Source organism: Dendropsophus ebraccatus, chromosome 2, assembly GCF_027789765.1.
Source record: "Dendropsophus ebraccatus isolate aDenEbr1 chromosome 2, aDenEbr1.pat, whole genome shotgun sequence".
Lineage (NCBI taxonomy): Eukaryota > Metazoa > Chordata > Amphibia > Anura > Hylidae > Dendropsophus > Dendropsophus ebraccatus.
This window is the reverse complement of record NC_091455.1, coordinates 210,338,941-210,357,311: the sequence shown is the minus strand read 5'-3', so window position 1 is coordinate 210,357,311 and position 18,371 is coordinate 210,338,941. Positions and strand designations below refer to the sequence as shown.

Genomic DNA, 18,371 nt, shown 5'->3' with positions numbered 1-18,371 from the left:
GACAAGCAGAACATTTACATGGGAACCCGGCGGTTATTTATCACCTTTTGTTATCAGGGAAAAAAAATAAACTTGACTTCTGTCAAGGGAAAAGGAAAGAAAAAAAAATCACAAACCTGCTGCTTAGAAGGGGAAAACGTAAAAACAAGATCTGTAAACAAATACAATATAAAAAAAAAGGCTGAAAAGCAACAAAAAGGGGAAAATATTGCAGCCAAAATCCGAAGTCTTCTTATAGTTCACATTAAAGTTGGACTATTAGGCTATGTTCACACACGATAAATTTTTAAGGTAAAAAACAGCAGTTTTTTTTCTTAAAGTGTCACTGTTGTTTACATTTTTTTGCGGAAATCAATAGTACAGGCGATTTTAAGAAACTTTGTAATTGGGTTTATTAGCCGAAAAATGCATTTTTATCATGAAAAAGCAGTTTGAAGCTCTCCTACGTCTTTATGGTTCTCTATGGAGAGGAGAGGGGTGGAGGGAGATGAGGCACCAAATCAGGACAACAAAGAGTTAAGGCCCTATTAAGCCACAATTCAACGCGGCTGCAGCGAGCGGGTGAGTGCGGGAGGGGGAGGCGGGGAGCTGCGGGGGGCTGCCCGGGTGATCACTGATCGTCTGGGCAGCCCATAGGATACAGCAGCGTCTGCTGCCGATGCTCCTATTCAACGAAGCGACGGCAGCAGATCGCTGCTATATCAGTCGCTTGTTTTTCAACATGTTGAAAACAAGCGACTGCAACGATCAGCCGACATGAACGATGTCAGCTGATCGTTGCACTCTATTCCACGGGACGATTATCGTCGGTAGCGGCCGATATCGGCCAAATACGGACGATAATCGTTCCGTGGAATAGGGCCTTTAATTTACAGCTGCATCACCGGGCTATCTCCTAACATACATAGTAAATAGGGTTGAAAGAAGACAAGAGTCCATCAGGTTCAACCTAGGAAAATCCTACTGTGTTGATCCAGGAAGGCGAAAAACCCCTATGGGGCAGAAGACAAACGCCCCACCACAGGGAGAAACTCCCCCCCCTCCCCCGACTGCAATGGCAACCAGAACAATCCCCGGATCAACGTATCACCAGAAATCTAATGCCCATAACTTGTAATATTATATTTTTCAAGAAAATCATCCAGGCCTCCCTTGAACTTATTTAATGAATCAGCCATGACAACATCATGTGGCAGAGAGTTCCACAGTCTTACCGCTCGTACAGTAAAGAACCCGCGTCGATGCTGATGATGAAATCTTCTTTCCTCTAGACGTAGAGGATGCCCCCTTGTCATTGTTACAGACCTAGGAGTAAAAAGACCACTACAAAGATCTCTGTACTGTCCATTCATATATTTGTACATTGTGATCAGATCGCCCCTAAGACGTCTTTTTTCTAGCGTAAATAACCCCAAGCGTGATAACCTGTCCTGGTACTGTAACCCACCCATTCCCTTAATGACCTTTGTTGCCCTCCTCTGCACCCGCTCTAGTTCAGCTGTGTCCTTCTTATATACCGGTGCCCAAAACTGTACACAGTATTCCATGTGTGGTCTGACCAGTGATTTATAAAGAGGCAAAACTATGAAGTCAGCACTGACCTCTCTGACCTCTGAATATCGGCTGTCACACAGCTCCCACTGTGTAATCCTTTGTTCTCTGCTCTTTGCTGGCGACTAATCTCCCTCCTCCCCCCTCCCCTCTCCATAGAACAGACAGGGCCCGACTCACGTAAACCAGTCGAGATTTCCTGATAAACTAGAAAGACTTTGTAAATGCAGATAATGGCAGATGTGCCTAATAAACCCAATTACAAAGTTTCTTAAAATCACCTGGACTATTGATTTCTGCAAAAAAAATGAAACGACAGTGACACTTTAAATTTATCCTTATGAAAAATAAAAAAAAAACGTCAGTTTTTCACCCAGTAAAAATGGCCAAAATGAACATAGCTGTAGGCCTTAGACGGATGGGGGATTACACTACTGATCTAAGCTTAGATCACCACAGGGTTTCATGGTAATCTTAGTGGCAAGGTCCAGGCATTGCAGTTGTAGTACGGACACTAAATACTATGTTAAACAAGCTGATTATCGGCCAAAACATGATGTTATTGCCCTGTGCAACAGGACCAGTGATCAGGTGATGAACGGCCGCTCTGTATAGTAGGGAATGTGTCTGATGGCTAATTAAATGCACAGCCCTGGCCGCGATTACCAAGCCTTGTCAGCCTTATTAAACGAGTGCCTATCAGTGACTAATGGTACTTTTACACGGAGCGATAATTCGCCCGATCGCACGATTAACAATTTTGAATCAACAATGTTTTATTATAACGATCAGCGTTTAGACGGAACGATACATCGTACGAAAAAATCGTTTTGTGATTGTTTTGCGATCGCTTAAGCCTATCTCGCACATAGGTGAAATCGTTGAAAGATTATTTATACTGAACGATCTGCAAATTTTTTGCGAACGACCAACGATGATTTGAGAACATGTTGAAAGATCAAAATGAACAATTTCTCGCTCGTCGCTTGATCTTTCGCTGCGTTTACACGTACGATTATCATTCGAATTTGATCGTTATTGTGCAAATTCGAACGATAAATCGTTCCGTGTAAAAGGACCATAAGGGGCCTATTCCACAGAGCGATTATCGGCTGAACCGGCCCGATTTGGGCGATCACTGCTCCGTGGAATATTGCTGATCGTGTCATCGGCTGATCGTTTATTTAGATGCAAACTTAAAATCACCGCGCACCGACCGCGCATCGCTACGTGGAATAGTGATGCGCGGCGGCAACCAACGATTTCACAAACAGCATACTTTACCTATCCATGTTGCAGGTCTTCTCCTGCGCTCCTTCTTCCTCCCGGTCCCACGCGCAGCAGCTTCAAAGCGCCCAGTCTGAGCTGACAGACCGCTCAGCCAATCACTGGCCAGGACCACGGCGGGCAGTGATTGGCTGAGCAGTCTGTCAGCTCAGACAGTCCGCACCGAAACTGCTGCTGCGAGCAGGACCAGGAGGAGGAAGGAGCGCAGGAGAAGACCTGCAACATGTGTAGGTAATGTATGGTGCTTAAACAAGGTCTGCAAGGACATCGGTAACGATGTCCCTGCAGCCCTCGTAAAAGATTATTGGGCCATGGAATACGCCCAGTAAACGAGTGCCGATTTAGCAGATCGGCGCTCGTTTACATTATTGATCGGGCCCCCATTGGCCCTTGGAATAGGACCCTAAGGGCCCTATTCCACAATAACGATAATCAGCCGGATCGGCCCGATTTGGCCGATTATCGTTTGGTGAAATAGAGAGAACGATCAGCCGATGATCGTGCTATCCGCTGATCGTTCGTTTAGGGCCAGACCTAAAATCATCGTTCCCCCACCGCGCATCGCTGCGGTTGAATAGCGGTGCACTGCGGGCGACCGACGATTTGAGAAGAAACAGCAGCAGCATCATACATTACCTGGCTGCAGGGCCTCTTCTCTGCGCTGTCTTCATCCCCGGGTACCGCTCGCTCTATCTTCTGAATGGCCGGTCAGCTGACGGAGCGCTCAGCCAATCACAGGCTGGGACCGCCGCGGCCTGTGATTGGCTGAGTGTGGCCTGTCAGCTGACCGGCCATTCAGAAGATAGAGCGCGGGACCCGTGGAGGAGACGGAGCGGAGGACAAGCCCTGCAGCCAGGTAATGTATGATGCTGCAAGGGCATCGGTAACGATGTCCCTGCAGCCCTCGCTCAACGATCATTGGGCCGTGGAATAGGCCCAGTAAACGAGCGGCGATCTAGCAGATCGTCGCTCGTTTACATAGTTGATCGGGCCCTCCTCGGCCCGTGGAATAGGACCCTAAGGGTCCATTTACACCGAAAGATTATCTGCCAAAGATTTGAAGCCAAAGCCAGGAGCAGTGATAAATAGGGAACAGGTCATAAAGGAAAGCCTGATATTTCTCATCTTTTCAAATCCATTCCTGGCTTTGGCTTCAAATCTTTGGCAGATAATCTATCAGATAATCTTTCTGTGTAAATGGACCCATAGTCACTTATTACTGAGCAGCTCAGACTATCTAATATGATCATACAACAATTGTACTACTTTGCTTAGGCTAGGTTCGCACAGCGTTTTTCGCAGTCCGTTTTTTCATCCATTTTTTTTTTACAAAAAACAGATGAAAAATGGATGTATTTTTTTGGATCCGTTTTCATCCGTTTTTTCCATTGACTTCCGTTTATTGATCTTTTTTTAAAAAAAAATAATGGATCAAAACGCGTCCTTTTGTTAGCGTACACAAAAACGTGGTCAACCACGTTTAAAAGTAAAACAGTAAAAAAAAAATTCAATGGAAAAATGGATACACAATAATACATTTTACTTAAGTTATACATAACTTTTTTGCAAAAGACGGAAAAAACAGACTGCAAAAAACGCAGCGTTAACCCAGCCTTACTGAAATTATATTATCAGCTGCTGTATGTCCTGCAGGAAGTGGTGTATTCTTTCCAGTCTGACACAGTGCTCTCTGCTGCCACTTCTGTCCATGTCAGGAACTGTCCAGAGCGGTTTTCTATGGGGATTTGCTGCTGCTCTGGACAGTTCCTGACATGGACAGAGGTGGCAGCAGAGAGCACTGTGTCAGACTGGAAAGAATACACCACTTCCTGCAGGACTTACAGCAGCTCATAAGTACTGGAAGACTGGAGATTTTTAAATAGATGTAAATTACAAATCTGTATAACTTTCTAATACCAGATTTGAAATAACATGAATTTGATAGAGTTCCCCTTTAAGGCTATGTTCACACAACATTTTGCAGCTCCAATTATAATGACATTTGTCATTTTAAGTCTAAAATAACAGACGTTATTTAGCAGCCCATTGATTTCAATGCATTGCAGCCAGTTATATTGCGGCAAAAACGGACGTCTTTTTAAATAGCAAAATCGGACGATTTTTCTCTATTTTTGAGGTCGTGTGAACATAGCCTAAGAAAGAGTGAAATCACATGATAGGGTGGGTTGAACTGAACTGCTGGCAGCTGAGACTGCGAGGCTGAAGACACCATGTAGTAATGGTCTTAAAGGAATACACACATAATTATGGCGTGCCCTAATATACAATAATAAGGATCTCCATACATACTAAAGCTCGTAGCAAATCCTTCTCCTCCGAATGACTTCAGCAAAACTTATCAACATAAATTACAATTCCCGCTGCTAAGTGATGAAATCCTACTGATTTCCATAGAGCAAACCATATGTCCATCATTTCTCTGCTATATGAAATCCTGGATTTTCTGTAATATAAATGAAAACCATCTGATTCGGACTACAGTAATATGCTGCGCTGGATTAGGCCGGGCTCACAACTCCGAGAGGGAGAAGAGAGAAATATGCGCATATTGTAAAATCACAGAACTGAGGAGGCTGAAAGCTCGGGACCTTTTCTTTATGAGGTGTACGGGTTATATGATTGCTGAGGCGTAATTAGGGTCCAAAAATGCAAAAATAATATATCCCAACACAACTAGGGAAAACAAAATGATCGTAAGTATCTGCTGACAAGAAATATGATGTGCTAAGTAACATTCTTTCAGTCTGGTATCCTATAGTTCAAAATGCCAAACCATACAGGCATAACTACTATAATACTGCCCCTATATACAGGAATATAACTACTATAATACTGCTCCTATATACAGGAATATAACTACTATAATACTGCTCCTGTATACAGGAATATAACTACTATAATACTGCTCCTATATACAGGAATATAACTACTATAATACTGCTCCTATATACAGGAATATAACTACTATAATACTGCCCCCTATATACAAGAATATAACTACTATAATACTGCTCCTATATACAAGAATATAACTACTATAATACTGCTCCTATATACAAGAATATAACTACTATAATACTGCTCCTATATACAAGAATATAACTACTATAATACTGCTCCTATATACAAGAATATAACTAGTATAATACTACCCCTATATACAGGAATATAACTACTATAATACTGCTCCTATATACAGGAATATAATTACTATAATACTGCCCCCTATATACAGGAATATAACTACTATAATACTGCTCCTATATACAAGAATATAACTACTATAATACTACTCCTATATACAGGAATATAACTACTATAATACTGCTCCTATATACAAGAATACAACTACTATAATACGGTTCAGGTAAGAAAAAGAGTGCTGCACCTCACACCTATGGCTGATACTAGTACCTCTCGGCTGCATAAAAAACATCAGAATTCTGTATGTGAATTGATCAAGCCATACTGCCCCATGTACCTCGTGCAGGTATCTGATACACATGGGTCCCTACACTAAGTCCACACTGTGCCAGTAAGCGACCACCACCCCCGCAGGCGTGCATGGGCAGGGAAGGGAGGCCATGGAACGGCCCTGCAACTCCCATGCCACAGGACCAGACCCAAAAATGCCACACCAAAACCCAGCCAGCACCACCGGCGGAGGAAGCTGCCCCCAAACAGCACAAGTCTGGATAAGGTATTGCACTCACCATAGCTATCAAAGATAGAATGGGACAGACAGGAGGGATTAAAACCATGAGCACTCAGGTGTCTCCTGCTAATTGTGGTCATGTGGGTCTCACCCGGAGGAGTGCAAAACACGGAGAAAAGAGAGAAACAAAATACGGTTCAGGGAACCGCGGTGGTACACGGGGCAATATGGCTTGATCAATTCATATACAGACACTCTGGTGTTGATTTTTAATATAGGCCTAGCGGCATTAGTATCAGCCATAGATGGGATGTGCAGCCGTTCCATTCTCTCCAGTTCGTGTTTCACAGTTCTCCCTCTCTGAACAGCTAGCACTCCTTCATAAGACCCACATGACCAAAATTAGCAGGATATGTCTGTGCTCACATGTCTGGACCCAATGTCTTCCCCATTCTGTGAGAGCAGCAATGGTAAGTGTAATACCATATCCATACTTGTGTCGTTTGGGGGCAGCCTTCCCCGCCGGTGGTGCTGGCTGGGTTTTGGTGGGGCTTTTTGGGTCTGGTCCTGTGACATTGGTGTTGCAGGGCCGTTCCATGGCCTCCCTTCCCTGCATGTGCACGCTTTGCGGGGTTGGCGGTCGCCGACCGACACGGTGTGGAGTTAGCGTAGGGACCCGTGTGGACCAGAGGACCTGCGCGGTGGTACACGGGGCAATATGGCTTGATCAATTCATATACAGACACTCTGGTGTTGATTTTTAATATAGGCCTAGCGGCATTAGTATCAGCCATAGATGGGATGTGCAGCCGTTCCATTCTCTCCAGTTCGCGCATAGCTACTATAATACTGCTCCTATATACAGGAATATAACTACTATAATACTGCTCCTATATACAAGAATATAACTACTATAATACTGCTCCTATGTACAGGAATATAACTACTATAATACTGCTCCTATGTACAGGAATATAACTACTATAATACTGCTCCTATATACAGGAATATAACTACTATAATACTGCTCCTATATACAAGAATATAACTACTATAATACTGCTCGTATATACAGGAATGTAACTACTATAATACTGCTCCTATATACAGGAATATAACTACTATAATACTGCTCCTATATACAAGAATATAACTACTATAATACTGCCCCCTATATACAGGAATATAACTACTATAATACTGCTCCTATATACAGGAATATAACTAATATAATACTGCTCCTATATACAAGAATATAACTACTATAATACTGCTCCTATATACAAGAATATAACTACTATAATACTGCCCCCTACAGAACGATGTGATATTTTAGTGTTCCCACGTGTGATACTTTGTCTGGTACAATGAGCGCTATACACCAGTACACACTGTAACACCAGTATAATCCCCCAGTGTCTGCTGGTTACACAGGAAAGTGATGATGAAATGTTGGAGGAAGTGATGTTCAGCATGAGGTCCTGCGATGCGTTCGCTCAGTAATGTCTGGGATGTAATGAGGCGCGAGGTATGACCGCTCTCCACGTGTCTTGTAATAGCTGTGAGTGAGTATTAATCTCTTTTACTGCAGATAGGGATACATAAATATTATCCCGGACTGGGCAATGGCTTCCTTGTGCAGGGTAGGAAATTTTCCATGCCGCTCGATAGATGCCCAATGGAAATCGAACTAAGGGGTATTATCCTTTATGCATTCATGGGCTGGTACACCCATCTGTTCCCCATATACACAGCCAATGAGAGCCGGCAGAGCTTCAGTATAAAGCATGGAGGATGGATAAGTAGTAGCAGATAGGGACACTAGGGAGGCTGCACGATCCTGGGATAGATGAAGCCTTCTTTACTTATTACACACTCCTTAAAGGGGTTATGCTGGATTAGAGAAATATAGTTACTTTGTTCAAGAAACAGCGCCACTCATGTCCTCAGGTTGTGTGTAGTACTGCATCTCACTTCCAATAAACTAAATTGTAATACCACATATAACCTGAGTGGCGCTAATATAGGGCAAAAGCAGCTAGATCTTTATGATCCTGGATAACCCCTTTAAAAGGGGTTGTCCAGCGAAAATCTTTTTCTTTCAAATTAACTGGTGTGAGAAAGTTATATAGATTTGTAATTTACTTCTATAAAAAAATCTCAAGTCTTCCCATACTTATTAGCTGCTGCATGTCATGCAGGAAATGTTGTTTTGTTTTTGTTCTGACACGGTGCTCTCTGCTGACATCTCTGGCCGAAACAGGAACTGTCCAGAGCAGGAGAGGTTTTCTGTAGGGATTCATAGAAAACCGAGACAGAGTTCCTGTCTCGGCCAGAGGTGGCAGCAGAGAGCGCTGTGTCAGACTGAAAATAAAACAACACTTCCTGCAGGACATACAGCAGCTAATAAGTATGAGGAAACTTGAGATTTTTAAAAAATAAAAGTAAATTACAAATCTGTATAACTTTCTGATATCAGTTGATTTGAAAGAAGAAGATTTTCACTGGAGTACCCCTTTAAGTCTGATCACTAAAGGGGTAGTTCACAAAAAAAAAAATCTTCTAGTGCCATGGATTTGCACTTTACTTCTATAAAAAAAATCCAGTCTTACAGTACTTATCAGCTGATGTATGTCCTGCAGGAAGTGGTGTATTCTTTCCATTCTGACACAGTGCTCTCTGCTGCCACCTCTGTCCATGTCAGGAACTGTCCAGAGCAGCAGCAAATCCTCATAGAAAACCTCTCCTGCTCTGGACAGAGGTGGCAGCAGAGAGCACTGTGTCAGACTGGAGAGAATACACCACTTCCTGCAGGACATACAGCAGCTTATAAGTACTGGAAGCCATTAATAGTAGTCAATTACAAATCTGTTTAACTTTCTGACACCAGTTGATTTGAAACATTTTTTTTTGTGAACTACCCCTTTAAAAAAGATTTTAAAGGATTTTTTTTATAACATATGCAAACATGCTTTTATATATGTGCACCCCTCTCTTTATTGCATAATGGTATAGCTCACTGATATATGCAGGACCTTCTTCCCTCCAGCTGTTGCCAAACTACAATTCCCATCATGCCTGGACAGCCAAAGCTTCGCCATTCAGACTTGAAATGTGGCCCCCACTGAACTCTGTGACCCAGAAAAAGAGGTCAGGTGACATTAGGGGGCGGGGTCACCAGTTGTGACTTGGATACATACAGAGTCATGTGACTTAATGATAAAATTTCGCACAGTAGGATCCATCCACGGCCTATACCAAATGCAGCACAGAGACGGGGGTGTGCTGTGGTATAATTAATTGGTATAATAACCAAGGGATAAAAAAAAAGCTGAAAATAGCTATAAGAGAGAGAAAGCAGAACAAAAAAGGATTTCGGTGTCACTGATGAATTAACGGCTTCTGTTTTGCTTTGTGTTTCCATGCAAATCACGTCGGCTTGTTACGCGGTACTGTAATTACCTTTTCTGGATAAATATTGAACAGTAAATTTATATATTTCCTCAGAAACAGTCGGAGAGAAGCTGAAACTGCTATTAAATTCTTTCAGCGTCTGAGAACATGTGTCTAGCGAGTACAATGAGCATTGTGTACCTGCGACTGCAATTTAGCTACGCAATGAATGGGAGACAGCTTAAATAGGAGGAATGGGACCAAGAAAGTGAGGAGGGGCTTCACGGATAATATCTCAGCGCCGCGCTACCTCCCAGTGACGGAACTACAGCTCAGGAGAGCGCTCCAATGGTAATCCACAGAGATAGAGAGAGAGAGATAGGAGATAGAGAGAGAGAGAGAGAGAGAGAGAGAGATAGGAGATAGAGAGAGATAGAGAGATAGAGAGATAGATAGATAGATAGATAGATAGATAGATAGACAGATAGATAGATAGATAGATAGATAGATAGATAGGAGATAGATAGATAGATAGATAGATAGATAGATAGATAGATAGATACATAGATAGATAGATAGATAGGAGATAGATAGATAGATAGATAGGAGATAGATAGATAGATAGATAGATAGATAGATAGATAGATAGGAGATAGATAGATAGATAGATAGATAGATAGATAGATAGATAGGAGATAGATAGATAGATAGATAGATAGATAGGAGATAGATAGGAGATAGATAGATAATAGATAGATAGATAGATAGATAGATAGATAGATAGATAGGAGATAGATAGATAGATAGATAGATAGATAGATAGATAGAGATAGATAATAGATAGATAGATAGATAGATAGATAGATAGATAGATAGATAGATAGATAGAGATAGATAATAGATAGATAGATAGATAGATAGATAGATAGATAGATAATAGAGAGATAGATAGATAGATAGATAGATAGATAGATAGATAGATAGATAGATAATAGATAGAGAGATAGGAGATAGATAGATAGATAGATAGATAGATAGATAGATAGATAGATAGATAGGAGATAGATAGATAGATAGATAGATAGATAGATAGATAGATAGGAGAGAGAGATAGGAGATAGATAGATAGGAGATAGATAGATAGGAGATAGATAGATAGATAGATAGATAGATAGATAGAAGATAGAGAGATAGATAGATAGATAGATAGATAGATAGATAGATAGGAGATATATAGATAGATAGGAGATAGATAGATAGATAGATAGAAGATAGATAGATAGGAGATAGATAGATAGATAGATAGATAGATAGATAGATAGAAGATAGATAGATAGGAGATAGATAGATAGGAGATAGATAGATAGATAGAAGATAGATAGATAGGAGATAGATAGATAGATAGATAGATAGATAGATAGATAGATAGATAGAAGATAGATAGATAGGAGATAGATAGATAGGAGATAGATAGGAGCTGCATGCAGGACATGAAGACCGTCACCTGCTGCCAACTCTGATGTTCCCTTCCGCAGCCGTCACTTGTGAATGTGCAGGCAAGACATCAAGATGCCCTTTTCATGTCACCATGCCTGTTCTCCCCCACTGCCAGATATAGAGCTGCACGTTGTCCCAATGCCTGCCGTCATACCATATGCTGTCCCTGCTGTGCTGTACAATGTGCTGTGGTGAGCTCCCCCTGGTGGCCAGAACTGCTGTTGGAGATCATTACAATCTCTAGACTGTACAGTATGTAATAATTGTTCTTTTATTTTGTTTAACAATGTGAATTTTTCTTCAGGGATAAATAAGACATAGCGCATCTTTGGGAGACACCGTCTTATTTTCGAAGAACAGGGTTATATATATTTATTAAATGGTTACAACTGACACTGAAAGGGACTTGGGATTATTGGGAATAGTTACCAGTGCCAGGCAGCTGCTGCCAAGGAAAAGAAATAATATTTATGTTGGAAAAAAGATGGATGATCTCATTACTATGTGCAAATACATCAACGGTCGGTGCAACAAACTGGCGTTACAAGCGGGATAGCAACTGCTACGGGGCCCATCTGCAGTATCCTGATACCCGATTCACTCACTACTGACATAATAGTTTGTAGTGTGGCAGTAACGCAGCACAGCAAACCTGGAGCAGGCTCGGGTTCTGACGGGTGGCTGAAGAAGTTGGATGCTGCCATAGCGCTGCCTGGAAAACATGGATACAGCCATAGGTCATAGGTTGTATCCATGTTTTCCAGGACTTTCTAGGGCTGCATCCAACTTCTTCTGCCATCGGTTATCAAAAAATGGATGCTGGAGTGTGCTCAAGGTTTGCTCATCTCTATTCAGAACATGTCTTAGAGGTATTATATTCCTCTGTATTAAGTCATCTAAATGTGCTATAGTTTATATTCTCTGGGCTGGTGGATCATATATAAGAGTATAAGAGGTAGGTCACATGACCTTCCCACACAGGCGTCTCAGAGAAGCCCTAAGAAAGCTCTGTGGGAGGAGTCTTACGCTTTCTCTCCAGACGGTCAGAGACGATCAGTTCAGTCTAGTCCTGATTAGTGTTGAGCAAACCGGTTTTGGAAACATCATTCAAGTCATGGAACACATTGTCCCCATTACATCCTATACATAGAGTGACTGCCATACGACTGTTATCATTTGCACCGGGAAACACTTTCAGAAGTTTATGTTTTCACGTAAGTGCAAAACCATTGTACTTTTTTTTATGGAAATAACAAGCTACAGGCTTTGTTATCTTGGCACAACTATGTGGGTTCTCTGATATAGTCCTCTGACTTCATTTCAGTTCCTTGTCATTAGGCGGCAGAGCCCATCTCATTCTTCTATAGGGCCCTATAATGTCCAGTTATGCTACGTAGTGCAACACAGTTGATGCTGAGCTGATATAGAATGCTGTTGCTCCATTTTGGGGGGCAACTCATTTTTTCAGCTTTGTCGTGTAGACTTAGAAAAAATCAGCAGAGTCATCTCATGATTAACCAAAAGCAGGTAACTTATTCCAGCTGGGACCCCTTTCTTCCCCAATTGGAAAACAATATCGTCCACTTACCTCCACGGCATCAGCACTGGCGCCCACTGCTTCTGTTCTCCGGTCTATGACCACTTTCTGGTCTAAGAACGGACTTCAGACATGACGTACCTGACCCGTTCAGTAACACCACTGGCAGTACTGCAGCTGCTGAGCGGGCCAGGGGCATCACATTTCAAATTCCATCAGGAATTTGACCAAGAATCGGACGGAGACCAGGACAGTGGGCACCAGTGCTGGAGACGGGGAGGTAAGTGGACGATATAGTTTTCATCCTCCCTCCTGCCACTCCCAGGTCTATGAAGTCTCTCCTTCCCTTTCTGCCACCTGCTGATTAAGGGCTAATACACACCCATAGAATTCTGTCCGATACTTTTTGGAAGTTTGTACTAGTGTACTGACACAGCCGCGCGGCTGTGTCAGTCCCCTCGTGCGAACCTTCAAAAAGTATCAGAGATTGCGGCATCATAATTAATCATGTTGCTTGTACGGACGGAATTCTACAGATGTGTCTAATTACCCCCTACTCCTACCTATTGCAGCTGCCATAAAGCACATTCCCCAATGCAGGAAGGACGAATATGCCACTGTAACACATCTAGTGCTGTTTCGGCCCATTTCGTTGCAAGTCCATCTGATGAAAATATGCCCAATGGTGGGTCGTGATTTTTGTCGTGATTTTTACACAAGGTCTACCATAGGACAGTACTTTCCATCTCTCGATTGCTCTTCAGCTGCTTCTATTATACTACTACATTGCGGTATTATTTACCTAGCCGTGGGGCCCTATAATTTCCATTTACACCCCCGATGTAGAAGCCTATATATTCACAAGGCTCCATTCCAACAAAACTAACCCATATCCCTCCACAGGGGGCCAAGAATTCCCATATCTTCTCGCAGGTACCAAAGCCGTAATGGAAAATACCTCGCAGGCTTAATGGAAGCCACTTGCGTTGGCCGAGGGACGTAACCCTTCATACACGTTTAGGGTTTCCACATGAAAAAAAAAAGAAAATTGTGAATTCTGAACGACATAGTCCTCAGATCACTAGCTGCCATCTTCATGTAAGGCGCCGTCAATGGTATCGCGTTGCGGTACGTATGAAACGTGATCTGCGGTAGTACATTATTCTCATTACCCCTCCTGTCCTTTCATTGCTCCGACACATGTTCCGTATTAATGGGGACTGGTAAAATAAGGAACCTTTAATAAAAAATCGGATACAACCCCAACTTTATTATTTTCACACATATCTTGGCCGGGTTCCAGCCGGGAGATCATAGTATAGAGGAAGGAGGAAAGTTATTGGTTGCGGCACTCACCTTTGTTGTCCACAGTTTGACCGTCCAGTCGAAGGACGAGGTCAGGAAGAGATGGGAGAAGTCGATGGCCCCCACGGCGCTGTGGCAGTTGAGTCCTGTGATCGGGCCCTGGTGCCCCTCAAACACCTCGCTGATGCCAGCTTTACTGCACACACATTGCAAAGTTCAGTTATTACCTACAGAACATCTGCCATCTATTAGGAGGATGCAAAACCGGGAGAAGGAGAAACTCGGCCTTAATATTTCTATGCATGCCGCTAGAGGCGAGGAGCCCTGTGCACACAGTCAGGGGGGGCAGAATAATTTGCTTATGAGCGCCATCTAGTGGTAGGGTTCAATGTAAATTTCTGGGGCCAATGGGGGATGATGTATTGTTACATTGTATTATTAGAAGCAATCCCTTCCAGAATGTAAATCCGGGGGAGATCAGTGCTGATCCTGACAGTGACCTCTACAGGGGAAGTGTGGTATTACACAGCAGCCATCCTGTCATATGTGAATGAATAAAGTCCACCTGAATGGGAGACACTTGTTTATAGCAGCTGCCTGTTCTGGCTCAGGAGCGGTCCACAGTGGAGGAACCAATATATGAGGTCTATAGGCTAAAGGGAAATAGTCATTATAAAATGATGTTACTAAAGGGGTACTCCGGCAATTTTTTTTTCTTTCAAATCCACTGGTTTCACAAAGTTATATAGATTTGTCATTTACTTCTATTTAGAAATCTCCAGTCTTCCAGTACTTATCAGCTGTTGTATGTCCTGCATGAAGTGATATATTCTTTCCAGTCTGACACAGTGCTCTCTGCTGCCACCTCTGTCCATGTCAGGAACTGTCCAGAGCAGTAGTAAAGCCTCATAGAAAACCTCTCCTGCTCTGGACAGTTCCTGACATGGACAGAGGTGGCAGCAGAGAGCACTGTGTGAGACTGGAAAGAATACACCACTTCCTGCAGGACATACGGCAGCTGATAAGTACTGGAAGACTGGAGATTTTTAAATAGAAGTAAATTACAAATCTATATAACTTTATGTCACCAGTTGATTTGAAAGAAAAAAAATCACTGGTGTACTCCTTTAAACCATATTTTTTTCATATTATTTTAATTGTCATTCAGATAATCCAAACATAGTCCAGTTAACAATGGACCAGATGTTACAAACTTCCTGTTTTCCATAAATCACAATTCAGCTTTGCTGTGTAGAATTGGTCAGAGTCAGCAGAGTCATCTCATTATCAATAGAATGAGTGGTGTTCCTGTAAACCGGGCACCAGTTGGGACCAAGTGTGCAGGATTGCTCCGACAAAATCAGAACTGTAGGTGAGTATGCAGCTCTCCTGCAAAACGTGAGCTATGTCACTGCCTAACAAAACTAGGACACAAACCTGTTCAAATGTGACTAGATTAGGGTGGACAACAAAGAAGTTCTCCATGCAAGGTCTGATCATCCTGCCAGGGTCTGGGTGGATATTTTACATCTCTATGGTAAGGTTAGGGTTAGGTTTCCTTGTAGGGTTTGGGTTAGAGATATCCTGTTGATGTATCTGGTACAGTTGTGATCTAGTATATGTAAAGTGATAAGGACGAGGCAACACATGACTCTACCTTCCATGCCGGCACGCCGTGTAAACCGTCCCCTCTTCGCTTCCTACCACAAAATTGTTAACATCTCCGGTAGGGAACGCCATGCCGGTCACTGCCACTGACTTAGATTTATTGTAGACTAGTTCCATACTTTCCTATAATAAAAAAAAAAATATTTTTCAGATTAACAACCCTACAGGGACAATATCAGCATGTGCGACAAACGCTCCAGTCATTGTCTAAGGGGCTTCCAAACTTTTCACGTCTGTTCCGGTGTTAGCGGGGGTCCCTGCAGTCAGACCCCTACAGATCAGTTTGTTATCCCCTATTCTGTGGTAACTTCTTGAAATGGGAATGCCCCTTTAAATCTGTATGTCAATAGCCACGATGGCCCCTTAAAGGGAATCGGTCACACTAAAAATACAGTCCGATCTGCTGACATGTTATAGAGAAGAAGGAGCTGAGCAGATTGATGTACAGTATTGTGGGGGAAATAATGTATATAAATCTCAGCTCATTCTAAGCTAAGTAGCCAAGTGGGCGGTGCTACTCAGTGACTGACAGCTATCTGTGTGCATGTAGATAGCTTTCAATCATTGAGTAGGACCACACACTTGATTAGTTTAATCATTCTGGGCCAAGAAGTCAAATGGGCGGTCCTACTCAGTGACTGACAGCTCTCTATATGCACACTTATACATGCAGATAGCTGTCAATCACTAAGTAGGACCGCCCACATGTCTACTGGAGCAGATATTTACATCAATTAATTCCACATTATCCTGAAATATTTTCCTTAAAGCTATATATTAATCTTCTCAGCTCCTCCTGCTCTATAACATGATGCTGGCAGGTCCAACTGCATTTTTGTTGTGACAGGTTCCCTTTAATCTACTATCTATCAAAAGGAAGTCTAATTTGAAAGAGGTTATTCAGGCTTAGAAAAACATGTCCGCTTTCTTCCAGAAACAGCACCTCTTGTCTCTCTTCACTTTGGATGTGGGTTTTGCAGCTCTGGTCCATTGACGTGAATAGAGCTGTGCTGTAATACCACACACAACCTGACAGCAGGGTTGGCGCTGTTTTTGCACAAACGTAACAGTGTTTCTCTTTAAGAGTCAATAAGAGAAAGTATCCTTTAGAATAAAGGGGTATTCCACTCAAATATAACTTTTGATATGTTGCTGCCCATGGTGAGACTAACAATTCCTTCCATACTTGTTATTATCTATTCAGTCTCCTTCCCCCCGTTCTGAGCTGCTGCTTTCTGCTGAAGACACAAAATCTGTGTGTGAGCTTTTCTCTCTGTCTCCCCCTGCTCCCCCCTCCCTTCTGAGACAGCTAATGTAAACAAGTCCCTGGCAGGCTTTATCTGCAACATTGTAGCTTCTTTGTAATGCTGGGAGGGATAATCACAGTGAGTTCATCAGCAACTTGTCCTCAAAATAACCCTCCCAGCATTACAAAGAAGCAATAATGCTGCAGATAAAGGCTGACAGAGACTTGTTTGCGTCAGCCGTCTCAGAGGAGAGAGAAGAGGGAAACAACGAGAAAAGCTCACACGCAGATTTTTGTGTCATTAGCAGATAGCAGCAGCTGAGAACTGTGGGAAGGAGACTGAATAGATAATAACAAGTATGGAAGGAATTGTTAGTCTCACCATGGGCAGCAACATATCAAAAGTTATATTTGAGTGAAATACCCCTTTAATCTTCTTGATTGACTCTTAAAGAGAAACACTGTTACGTTTGTGCAAAAACAGCGCCACCCCTGCCCTCAGGTTGTGTGTGGTATTACGCTGCAGCTCCATTCACGTTACAGGACCTGAGCTGCAAAACCCACATCCAAACTGAAGGGAGGAGAGGTGCTGTTTCTGGAAGAAAGTGGCCATGTTTTTCTAAGCCTAAATAACCTCTTTCAACTTAGTATGGAAGGAATTGTTAGTTTCACCATGGGCAGCAACATATGAGAAGTAATGTTTGAGTGGAATACCCCTTTAAGTAACTCTTAGAAATCTCTCGAATTTTATGATCACATTTTGGAGTGCAACCATACAAACAGGTGGGCAGGTCAAGGCAATAGGGGTTCTCCCTTGTCACCATCTATGTAAATAGACATTGAAGACACAGCATATGTGGGTGCAATACCAGGGAGTGATCCCGGATCTCAAGCATGCTCAAGTGAGCCGAACCCGGAAGTCTTGACATTTGATTACCAGTGGCTGAAGACGTTGAAAAAGTCCTGTAAAACATAGATATAACGTATGGCCTATGGCTGTATCCAGGACTCCCTAGGGCAGCATCCAACTTCTTCAGCCACCGGAAATCAAATGCCGAGACTTCTGGGTTTGGACGCACTTGAGCATGCTGAAGATCCGCTCATCTCTAGTATCAGGTGGGCCCACAGAAAAAATTATGTTTGCATGTCAACCCAAATTAATATGGGCCACATGCAAACCCATTTGGCCAGTGGCGTAGCTACCATAGAGG

General features: G+C 42.6%; 1 protein-coding gene across 13 annotated transcripts in view; it reads right to left on the bottom strand.

Annotated features, from left to right (window-relative positions):
* DYNC1I1 (dynein cytoplasmic 1 intermediate chain 1) overlaps nucleotides 1-18,371 on the bottom strand; it is a 209,126-nt gene that overhangs the window by 49,332 nt on the left and 141,423 nt on the right. For 10 of the 13 annotated variants that reach the window (XM_069959361.1, XM_069959367.1, XM_069959363.1 and 7 more), the window contains 2 exons: nucleotides 15,904-16,037; nucleotides 14,298-14,442 (listed from right to left, as the gene is read on the bottom strand). In XM_069959361.1, coding sequence (XP_069815462.1) covers nucleotides 14,298-14,442; nucleotides 15,904-16,037 — 279 coding nt within the window. The remainder of the gene's footprint in view (nucleotides 1-14,297; nucleotides 14,443-15,903; nucleotides 16,038-18,371) is intronic. The other 3 variants (XM_069959369.1, XM_069959371.1, XM_069959370.1) reach the window with 1 other exon arrangement.